This window comes from Phallusia mammillata, chromosome 3 (assembly GCF_965637545.1).
Source record: "Phallusia mammillata chromosome 3, kaPhaMamm4.hap1.1, whole genome shotgun sequence".
NCBI lineage: Eukaryota > Metazoa > Chordata > Ascidiacea > Phlebobranchia > Ascidiidae > Phallusia > Phallusia mammillata.
Window position 1 is genome coordinate 16,477,330 of NC_137254.1, and position 11,517 is coordinate 16,488,846.

The 11,517-nt window shown below is 41.0% G+C and overlaps 2 protein-coding genes across 2 annotated transcripts; both read left to right on the top strand.

Moving 5' to 3' along the window:
- The first annotated feature begins 4,751 nt into the window (after positions 1-4,751).
- LOC145219699 (general transcription factor II-I repeat domain-containing protein 2-like) lies at positions 4,752-5,726 on the top strand. Its single transcript, XM_080087023.1, has one exon. It carries the CDS (start codon positions 4,752-4,754, stop codon positions 5,724-5,726), a length of 975 nt encoding a protein of 324 aa, XP_079943149.1.
- Positions 5,727-5,788: 62 nt separating this feature from the next.
- On the top strand, positions 5,789-6,493 carry LOC145219700 (general transcription factor II-I repeat domain-containing protein 2B-like). The gene has a single exon (XM_080087024.1). It carries the CDS (start codon positions 5,789-5,791, stop codon positions 6,491-6,493), a length of 705 nt encoding a protein of 234 aa, XP_079943150.1.
- The last annotated feature ends 5,024 nt before the right edge of the window (positions 6,494-11,517 follow it).

Here is an 11,517-nt window from a genome sequence, read left to right on the forward strand (position 1 = left end):
CGTTTGTCTGAAAATGAATCAGATAGTGTGAATATATTTACTCGACGTCGTTGCGCTTTTATCCCGCAAAATTGACCCGGGGCTGTGGCGGTGACGGCGTACGAGGAGGGGTAGTTAACGCCCCTCGTCGACCGCGGGTAAGGTTGTAAAGTTTGGACGTCATTACTCAACTATCGCTGGTGTGGCGCTTTTGTTGGTACACACATATCCAGAAATTTGAACATATGCGTCTGGATGCACATAAAGTTGTTGTTTCGTTTTACCATAAAGGTGATGGTGTCGGTTCGGGTGAGCTGGGGCAGGAACCATCGCTTTATCAGGTTTGTTTTGCACCTTTGAAGCTGATCACGTGGGCGGAGTATCGCCATAGGATGCCTGTCAACTTCTTGACACGACTCGCGTTTGCACGATTCAGCCAGAAGTTTGTCCAAATCGTCAAAAATCCCCTGGAAGCGTTCCATCATTGCTTCCCGTGACGCTTTCTGCACTCGCATGAGATAGGAAAGTATGCGGTCGACGAGTTTCGCAGCATCCCCATTCGTGACGAAGCACTTGGCCTCAACATTGGAACAAATAGAAACGCTCAGGGGAAGGTGCTCGGCGTGCCAGGTCGTCTTTGACGCGTTTGCAGGGAAGGGGTGTGGGGACGTCTATTCCGGGCCTCGTCAATGGCATCCATTACTGACATAGGGGTGGAATACACCCGCCAACATAAACGTTTTTAACCAAACCTTTGCAGGTGTTTTCGTGTTCGCTGCACTTGGACAAATTGCCAAAGTGTTTTCTGTGGGTCTTGTACACAAACCCCGAGGCGAAAATGTCCAAATTTTCTATGTAACTAAAATGCTCCTTGAATAGAGGTACATCAAGGATTCGCGGTTCCTTGAATGCGCGGCGTCGCACACTCCACGACTTTAGTACGCAGCCGTTTCGGGGAGCGTCGGCCGCCAAACGAAAAACATTGAGACTAAGCTTGAACAGCTCCTCGAAGTTCCACCAGTTTCACGCCGGGAAGTGTCAGGGTTGACATCGACCGCCAGGTAATATTGCTGACAGAAGCCCGCCGCATTCGCTTTCATCGTTTCTGGACTGGAGCCACTAAACAAGGCTAGGCAGCGGAAAAAACACAGGTTGTCCTTAATCATCCGCCTTCGGATCGTCCTGTGAAGCGGCACCAAGCCACGATTTTGCAACAAGTGGATCGGGAGCTTCTCAGCTTGCCCGATAAACATAATAACAAAAAAATGTGACGTTGGTAAACGCTTCCACGACCCACGCCGATTCCTCGCGCTGAAGTCTAAGCCACTCCAAGCAATCTCGCTCAGCAACCTGCTCGACAAAGGCCTGGAGCTCGTCGAGGGAGCGAATCAACAGCGGGCCTTCGAACAAGTTATTGTCTGATGTGTTGAAGTACCGCCTTTCACCCGTGACCCGTCGCAAGACAAATCCGAAACCCGCGTTAAAGTGAAAGGCCCGGGAGCGCACAGTCATGATGTCCTGTGCCACAGGGTTGGTGCGCCAGTCCTGCGGCAATCGGTAGTTAACGCGCCGCTGACCTAGATCCTGGTGCGTTTGTATCGCGTCCCAACGTTCCGCGATGATGCCACTAGCGATCGTATCGCCGCCCCGCTGATTAGGTCGAGATCTGAAATGTAAAAAAACGTTTTGCCATTTGAAAAACAAGAAAATCACACAAAACGGTCAGAATCGGCAGAAGGTTGAAAGATCGTCGGCTGGGGGTAGCATCGCAGACGTGACCCTCCGATGGTATACTCCTAAACCAGTCTATTAATAACATCAAAGTCGTCAAGAAATATGACACATCTGCTTTTAGTGTACTTACCAACAACAGCAAATATCGCACAGGCTCGGTTCTGCGTTTCCAACGCACGAATATCAGACTCGTTTCGGATACGGTCGAGAAGGCAGAATATTTATGTCTAGGGTGCCATTGCACACGTGAGCCAACAACGGTGAACGCCTGCAGTCGGACGACATTATCAAAGTCACAAAGTAATCCGACACATCGGCTGTTACGTACGTTACCAAAAACCACAGACGGCGCACAATATTGTTTGGTTTCTTTCCCACCTACGAATATCCGATTCGCTTGCGTCAGCACGCTGGACAAGCTGGGAAAAAAGAAATATTTTCAGTAACGAGTGCTTCGGTAATGTCGAACGCAAAAAAATCTGAAAGCATACCTTAGGCTCGATGGCTTTCCACCGTCTTCAGCTGATGCTCTTCAATCAGTGAAGCTAAAACACCAACGTCTTTATGCGAAAATTTTATGGCCAGGCAAAAATTGGCTATCTGAAGAATCAATCTGAGGCACTTCCAATTTGGATCATTATGTGGAGCTATTATAAGTATCAATGGAAGTATGTAGCACAAAGTGATTGTTTAAGCAGCTCAAGACATATTATTTTTTGCAACTACTGTAATTAATCAGTTTTGCAAATAAGAAGTTAAGTGGCATGTTAATACCTGATTGGTTAAGCTTATGGCCATCTTCATCAATAATTCTTCGATCCAAAGGTGATGGCTGGTCCGTATTTTCCTAGCCATACAAATCCATTTCTGCCACTTGGTCATTAAACCAGGCAAATGTGAACAATTGCATTTCATCGATGAACTTCCGTAGTGCAAACTTAATTTTAAAAGCCTCATACACCACATGTATTAACACACAAATCAAAGTACTTTACACCATTTCAAATGAAAAGTCTGTCCACTCCCAAAAATTTAGACCAGTACGTTGAGGCAACCATCCATACTCAGTGATGCATCACAAATATCAGAGCAATGCTGGATATGATTAGTAACATTTCTTGGGGTGAAATTTGTGTGACCAAACTGCAACACAAAGTATAGTTTCAGGTTTTAAATTTTGTTAACATTCCTAAGATGTTATATTACCCCATTAACCATATCATTTGATTCAGTGGTTTTTGAACAGTAACAGGTTCTGCACATCCTTGTTGCACAACCAACCCCTTCTTTAAATCCCCCAACAAGATTTTGGGCTGGTGTATTCTAAGAACGCTAAACGACCACCATGAATAACTTGATTGCCAGTAAATCTTTTCATTGTGACGCCATTTTCCTGACAAAAAAAGCTAAATGTGTGGTAAATAAGTTATTACAAAGTAGGTACTTTTTTAGGATTTTTTTAAATCAGTAATACAGACTTACAGATGACAAAAGATTTAGATCATCAACAAAAGCATTAAAATCCGATCAATACCATTATTTCTTAAAGTGTATGAAGATTTTGCTACTGCAAATAGTTGTATTGCATGGTTGGCAGATCTATACTTGGATCTTAGGTTTGTCAACACCCAATAAAAACATCATAAACAAACATTCAATTTAGATAAGTAAAATTTAAACTGATTTGCAGTATGCACATTATTTGTATGGCACCAAGTTTATGCCTAGTTGCTTTTGATCCAAGGGCATTTGCAACTTCAATATCATCATAATACCCAACAACTTGTAAGGCCGTTGGATGGTTTCTAAATAAAGGGTTGCATCTGAAAAATAGTCCATCACAAAAATCAGACTGTCCTTCAGCGGCTATTGTTTGATATTCGGTTTCAAACAAAACGTCTGGATTGCATAGAAGACTCTGTAATGTGTTTAACAGTATTTCTTTACTTTATGGATTAGGGACTTCACAATAACTTACCTCAATAGTCTTAAGAATGGGGATTTAATAAAAAAAATCAGGCTTCTGTTTTAAAAGACTTTTTTTAATAACTTTTTGGGAACTTGATTGTTTGGCAGCAATTTTTTTGTAACCCCACATTTATCGTTGATGGCTCCTGCAGCAAAAAAAAAGAAATTAAACACCCTTTATTCAGTGAAGAAACAACATCATCAATGGAAGAATCATTCCTAAGATTGGTAGAATGCTTTCATCGCCACTTTGATTTGGAACCTCGTTGTTTTCTGGACTATTTGCTGAAGTTAACTGATCGGTTTGCAAGTTGTGAAGTATGTGAACCCTGCGCATATTCTGTTGAAAATATGAAATTTTATTACATGCTAATAGCCATGAAATTTCATTACATGCTAATATGAAGTTCCACTTCCAATGTTTCATACAACAACATATTATGAGTTGCTTCAGTTGATTGTTACACTAACAAAGATGTATCAATTAATCAATCAATGCTCAGGACTTGGCGTCCCCTCGCTTTGATGGGCACAAGGTACTTTTTTCTTATCGCATCCCTCCACACTGCTGTCCTTCTCTTTGGTGGGCGTCCTCTTCTTCTGCCTTTAAGTTTTGCTTATAGCTGGAATTTATAAGCTCACTGCTTCTGGCAACATGTCCGAACCTTTGAAGTCTCCTTGCCGACACCACATCTTATATGGCAGGGGTGGGGAACCTGCGGCCCGCGTGCCTTTTTAATGTGGCCCGCGTCTCAATTTTGTTCAGTATACAATATAGCAAACATAAATAAAATGTTAATGAACAAATATTCCCTTAAAATGACATCAAAATTATTGGTAATTTGTATTTAATATCTTTCCATTCAACTTTATGACGTTAAACTTCTGTACAAATTGCCACACATTCAACCACTGTGACGTAACAACCACTCGACTGTCTCTCCTTGCAGTAACAAATCATGCGCCATGTGCTGCTTTTTAATTTGATGTTTTATTTGATTTCAGAGCTATTAGTTTGCTATACAAACTTTGGATCCTTTTATTGTTGTTCAAAAGTTTAATCTTGGAAAATGGCTACTTGCAAAAAAAGAAAGATCAGTGATGAAGCTAGGGTGTTCCAAAAGGAATGGACAAACTCTTATTTTTTCGTTGAAATAAGTGACAAACCTGTATGCCTTGTTTGTGGAAAACATGTCGCAGCAAAGAAAAAATCAAATCTGCAGCGTCATTATGACTCCTGCCATGGTAATTTGAAGAATTTAACAGGGCAGGCTAGGCAGGATAAGAATAATGTTCTCAAAGGAGGCTTAAAAGCGCAGCAAACTACTTTGCAAAGGTACTGCAAAACCGATAACGATGTTATTCAAACAAGTTATGAAATAAGCAACCTAATTGCAAAGAAGCTGAAGCCACACATGGAAGGAGAATTTGTGAAAGAATGTCTTGTTACAGCTGCTAAGTTGTTAGCTCCGGACAAAGTCACATTGTTTCAAAAAGTTAGTTTATCAAGAAGAACCGTGTCAGATCGAATTTGGGAAATGGGAGATGATATTGAAAAGACACTGAAAGATAAAGTTCAATGTTTCGAATTTTTTGCGCTAGCCCTTGATGAGACTACTGACATAACAAACACAGCTCAGCTAGCATTCTTTATTCGAGGAGTAACTTCCGATTTCAAAATAGATGAAGGTTTGTTGTCACTGGAACCTATGCATGGAACTACGCGTGGTGAGGATTTGTTTGAAAAACTTCTCTTGGCAATGCGCAAATTTAATCTTTCGTTTGAAAAGTTAAGTGGCCTTACAACAGATGGTGCTCCAGCCATGATTGGTTCACAAAAAGGATTAACAGCACTGGTTAAAAAAGAAATGACTCGTCGCGGTCTTGCTGCAGATGCCTTAGTTTTATGCCATTGCATCATACATCAACAAAACGTGTGTGCAAAGTCAATTCAACTTCGTAATGTCATGTCAACAGTAGTGAAGTGTATCAACTTTATCAAAAGCAGGGGCCTCAACAACACTATTGCGAGGTCCGCTGGTTGAGTCGCAGTGACATGTTAACACGCTTTTATTCGCTACGAAGCGAAGTCTGTCAGTTCATGAATATGCAGGGAAACCCTGTCGACGAACTTAGTAATAGCCAATGGTTGTGTGATCTCGCATTTATGGTTGACATCAGCAAGCATCACAACGAACTCAATATGCAGCTGCAGGGGCCTAACCAGCTTTTAAACGTCATGTTTGCAAGAGTGAAATCATTTGAAACAAAGTTACAGCTGTGGAAAGTGCAACTTCAAAATAATGACACCACACATTTTCCCACCTTACAAGAGCAAAAACCTTCTACAACAGCTAAATATGCTCGTGAATGTGAAAAGATTTCTGAGGTTTTTACTGAAAGATTCCAGGACATGAAAATCAAGCAACTAGAGTTGGATATTTTTGCCACTCCTTTCAACGTTACTGCAGCTGCTGTTCCTAGTAAGTTTCAACTTGAAATAATTCAGCTCCAGTCTGATGATACATTGAAAGCTATGTATCTTAACACACCGCTGGCCGACTTTTATCAACGCTATATAAATGCTGATGATTTTCCCATCCTGCGGAAACATGGTCTCAAATTTTTGTCCCTCTTTGGAAGCACGTACTGCTGCGAACAATTTTTTTCTAAACTGAATCTCACGAAGAGTCGATTCCGCTCGAGATTAACTGATGAAAACGTTGAAATGGAATTGCGAGTAGCAACATCTTCGACTGCAGCAAACATCGCACGTCTCACCAAGGAAAAGAACTATCAGCCATCTCACTAAGAGTTTTTTTTCGCTCGTGAAATATGAAACAATGCTTTGGATATTTTATTCGGAATTAAAAATAAAAAATATTTGGCCCGCCCAAACTGTTGTGCAATTCATGCGGCCCGCAGCATAAAGTAGGTTCCCCACCCCTGTTATATGGTTTCGGTCATCCCCAGGGTGTTTCGAACGTGCTCATTGCTAAGTCTGTCACTCTCAAGATTGTTCTGAGGCATTTCATTTGAAATAAGATTTATTTTTTTAAATACAAAAATTGCGATCAAAACAGACATAGACATGCCGTTAAAGAAAAAAAGTTCGAAATCAACCATCTGTTAAGGCGGGAACGCGCGAAATATTTTCGCTTCTTTATTTGAGACTTTGAAGAGCGATAAGTAAACAGCGCTTTCACCTTTCGTTAATATGTGCACTATTCGAAAACACACCTACATGCACTGATTATTACTGTTGAGTTTGATTGGTTTACTTTATCACTTATATTTTTATATTATTGTTGAGTTTGATTGGTTTACTTTATCTCTTATACTTTCACCTATTTGGCCATATACTTTGTTTTGCCACACACTATTCACTTATATTTGTTTTACACTGTAGTAGTTGCTTTTTCGTCGTTTCTATGGTAGAAGACCATGCTTGGAGTTCAAGGTCCTGCCCTATTCAGATGACTTAGTCATCTCTGCTGTGAAGAGGTTAGGGATTACCATCACCAAACCTGACATTAGCATCTCTCACCGACTTCTAAAGATCATCCCCGCCCGGCTATCATTGCCAAATTCATGAGCCGGAAGGTGAGAGATGCCATTTACTCCAACCGGTACAAACTAAAACAAACGAACAAAGTCGTAGCCCCTGGGAATCAAATTTTCATTAATGAGAGTTTGACAAAGAAGAACCGTGAGAGATTTAATAGCTGTCTCGGTTTAAAAGGGAGCATCAATTCCATTACATCTGGACAAGGAATGGAGCGACATTTCTGAATAAGGATTACAACAGCAACATCATTGCCATCCCCACAGCGACATAGATTTGGTAAGGCATAAGATTTGTTAATACTTGTAGTATGCAAACCCCAGAACTTATTATCACTTCTCTTCCACATGAAATGCAAAAGATCGAAAGCAATACACATGCGCTATTTTCTTAGACCTGTCCAAAGCGTTTGACACAGTCGATCACAGGGTTTTGTTGTGGAAGTTGGAGCATCAGTATGGAATACGGGGAAGCCCCTTAGAACTACTGTTCAGGAGCTACTTAAGTCATCGTAAGCAATGCACACGCATAGCAAACGTAACATCACAACTGCTGAATGTACCATGTGGCTGCCCTCAAGGTTCGTCACTGGCTCCTTTACTCTTTTCGCTTTATATAAATGACTTACCAACGACATCTAAATTTACAACGAAACTCTTTGTGGATGACGCGTGTTTAAGCATGTCATCAGAGTCGCTGACTGATCTACAGGCAAACGTAAACAAAGAACTCGTTTATGTTGACAACTGGATGCGCCACAACAAATTATCGCTTAATACGAGTAAAACAACGTATTTACTGTTTTGTCCTTCCAGGCGCTCAAACACGCAGAAGTTTTCGATTTCCATAGGATCGCAGCAAATACAGCGATCAACAGAAACAAAATACCTTGGAGTTTATATCGACGATCAGTTAAAATGGGAGAAACACATAGCCCATGTGGAACGAAAACTAGCACAAGCCTGCGGTATTATGTTCAAGCTGCGTGACCCATTTGGACAACAGTTTCTCCGTATTATCTACTACTCTTTTGCGTACCCCTATCTGCAATATGACGTCGCGGCTACCTTCCACATACAACTCTCTGTTCACACCTATTGCGTCAGTACACTATCACAACACCCGAAGGGCTGAAAACCAGAACTACTTTCATCCACGCGTAAACACCGCGTTCGGCACAAGATCAATTTGTCATCGAGGTCCAAAAGTATGGGAAGACTTACCACACGATATTAAGTCTCTGTCACGCTTGTCCTGTTTTAAAAAACAGCTTCGTTTGCATTTTTTAGGGCAATATTACCCCTCAACAATTAATTCACTCCCGTGTCCTCGCTTATACCAGAATACATATAATAGGCCTACAGCTTGTTCTCCTACGTCATAACTACCCTATTTCTCACTTTTTTTTCTTTTGTGTTTTTTTTGTGTGTGTGTGTTTCAGTTTTATCTTAGTGTGATTTTACATTTTATTTTTTTATTCTATACTATTATATCATTAAACTAGATAACTTGGTCACATACAAAAGAACGAAATACTGCCGTAGGATTCGGTTTTTTCAGAGCACCTTCCCCAGCGAACAACATCTGAGATCTCGCCATCGATCTTACAAAAGCAGAGGAGGAGATGCTCGACTGCAACATTCTCATCGTCGCAACGAACTGTCCTTGGGACACCCGGGTCTGCCTACGGGATCACAGGAAACGTTCCGAGGAACCGAGCTGGTGTTTCCGTTTAGGCGGGTTTCATTTGGCCAGCAGAACCTGCGGGTTCAACTACCGTCTTATGCAACCGGACGTACCCCGCCAGGCTCGTGCGGTCGGTTGCGATCCTACGGCAGGAAATACCTAAAACGGAATTCAACCACAATTCAAATAACAGGACACTTGACTCGATAACCTACGTTTTTTTCGGTGTCCTTGCTGTTTATGTATCCGTTCAACAATGGAACTGTGATGATGAAGTGACTATGCAAATAAAATTTGACTTGACTTGACTTGATGATGACAATAGAGATTGTCGAAACGTCTACACCAGGGGCGGGCAACTTCTCCAGTGGGCGGGCCTGATATAGGAAAATGAAGTACTTGGCGGGCCGGATTCCTGAATCGACACATTAATCGTGTATTTATCCAGTGATTTAAAACGGATTTTTGACCACCTAAACCAAATACATTCAAGAACATCACAAATACAATACAGTCCAAACAATCTAACTCATATAATACAAAATTATTCACCACAGCAAATTTAATGCATACACCACAGACTTAGATACTGCTGAAACACTAACTAGGCTACACGTGTGGAAACAAAAGAAACCGTGAAAGCAAGCCACACACATGGCAGTTATGTCGTAACAATGGACGTATGGTGCAATGGTAACAACGGCGGGAAATTTTTTGCTATTGGGGAGCGTTACTGTCCGTTTCAACTATAATTTGACGCAGTAGGCAAGTAAGTAGTGGGGGAATGCGGCAGACCGTGGCCGCGGGCCACATTATCATGCAAGACCTGAAACTGTCTGCGGGCCGCTCAAAATCCCGTCGCGGGCCGAATCCGGCCCGCGGGCCGTATGTTGCCCGCCCCTGGTCTACACGATGTATTCTACACCACTACCTTGGCAGTTATGTTCATGATTATTGTGACATTTGCAACAAAAGATTTAGGCGCAGTGTGATTTGACAAAACACATGTTGACTCACACCAAAGAGAAACGCCATCAATGTGATGTTTGTGGAAACAGATTTGGTCTTACTGGAAGTTTGAGAGACACATGTTGACACACACAAATGAGAAACCTTATCGATGTGACGTTTGTGAAAAAACTTTTCAACGTGGTGAACATTTGAAAAGGCACATGTTGATTCACACTACATAAAATGTTATTGGAGAAACACAATTAGTTTGTTAGAAAATGTTCAATGTTAAGTGCATAAAACCTTATTAGCAAATGCAATGGATTTAAAGTTTTATTTTTTTAAATCCAAGTGCACTTCTGACACCCCCACAAGTTGGGTTATCTTTGATTCCAAAGGAATGCGTAGCGCATTTTTAGTCGTTTATTGAATTAGAACGCACAGATGAGTTGTTTCTTTTTTGCGCTAGCACTTTGCTTTGCCGATTCAGTGGGATGGCTGACTAACCCCCCTGCTAGTTTTGTAGCATTTTTTTAAAAGAATTTTAACAGTTTTGTACAAAGTACAATTACGACAGTAAAGACGTATTCGCAAATTTAACAGACGTAACAGATTAACACAATTTGCGGCGTATTCGCAAATTGTGTTAATCTGTTACGATTAACCTCGAATAAACACCTCGCTACACCCTTGCCTTTTTTACACATAAGGCTTGATCGTATTCTAATCCAACAAAACAAGTTTACTCACCTCCACTAAACCGGTCATGAACTGTCTTATGGCTAATTTGTATCGTCCCTATACGTGCTCACGAGAAGCAACGTCTTAAACAGTTTCTATCCATGTTATATTTGACGTTTCTAAAATCACTTAATGAATAATTACGGTTTTGAACTTGCTTAATCTTTTTGGGAGCATGTGTTTACAACTATGCGCTCATATTAGTCTTGTGCGCTTAATAAGTCAAACGTTTCTAAAGCAAAAGAGTTAATAGAGTGCATAATAGAGTTATGTAGTAACTTAACTGAAGTACTCGGCGTCATATAGGTTTACTTAAGCTGCGTTTAGCTTGTTTCAACAAAGAGTCAGATCAGTATTGTTTACTGAGAAGTTATTAATGAAGTACAAAACAGCAAGCGTTTCATAGTAATATTCCCCATGTTGCCATTTTCTTCCTTGAAAAGCATAGAGGCCTTAGTTTTCTTTATGTGCAAACGTACTAAAACGGTACATAATCGCAGCGTTTTAAACCCAACCGGAAATTATCTACGCATGGCGGTCGGTTTTGAGCTCTTCTGCGCATTTAAAGTACCCTTGCGTTTAGGTTCGGCGATATTTTTTCCGTTCTCCAACCTGATTCGCAATAGCAATGTAAACCACGTTTGTACAAAAGTGAATGGATAAATGAAGCGGTATGTTGACCCAGGGTATCGCGTTTGATGTAAATTGATTGACCGCACATCACAATAATTTTTAACTGGACATTTGACGTGTACAGAGTACGGCTTGCTGGCCATTGCAGTAATGATTTATTTAAACTGACAAGACACATTATTTACCTGGCTGCTGGTACATACATACGATGTTAAATAATTACGTACATATAGGCATAAATTATGTTCACTACTTTACGA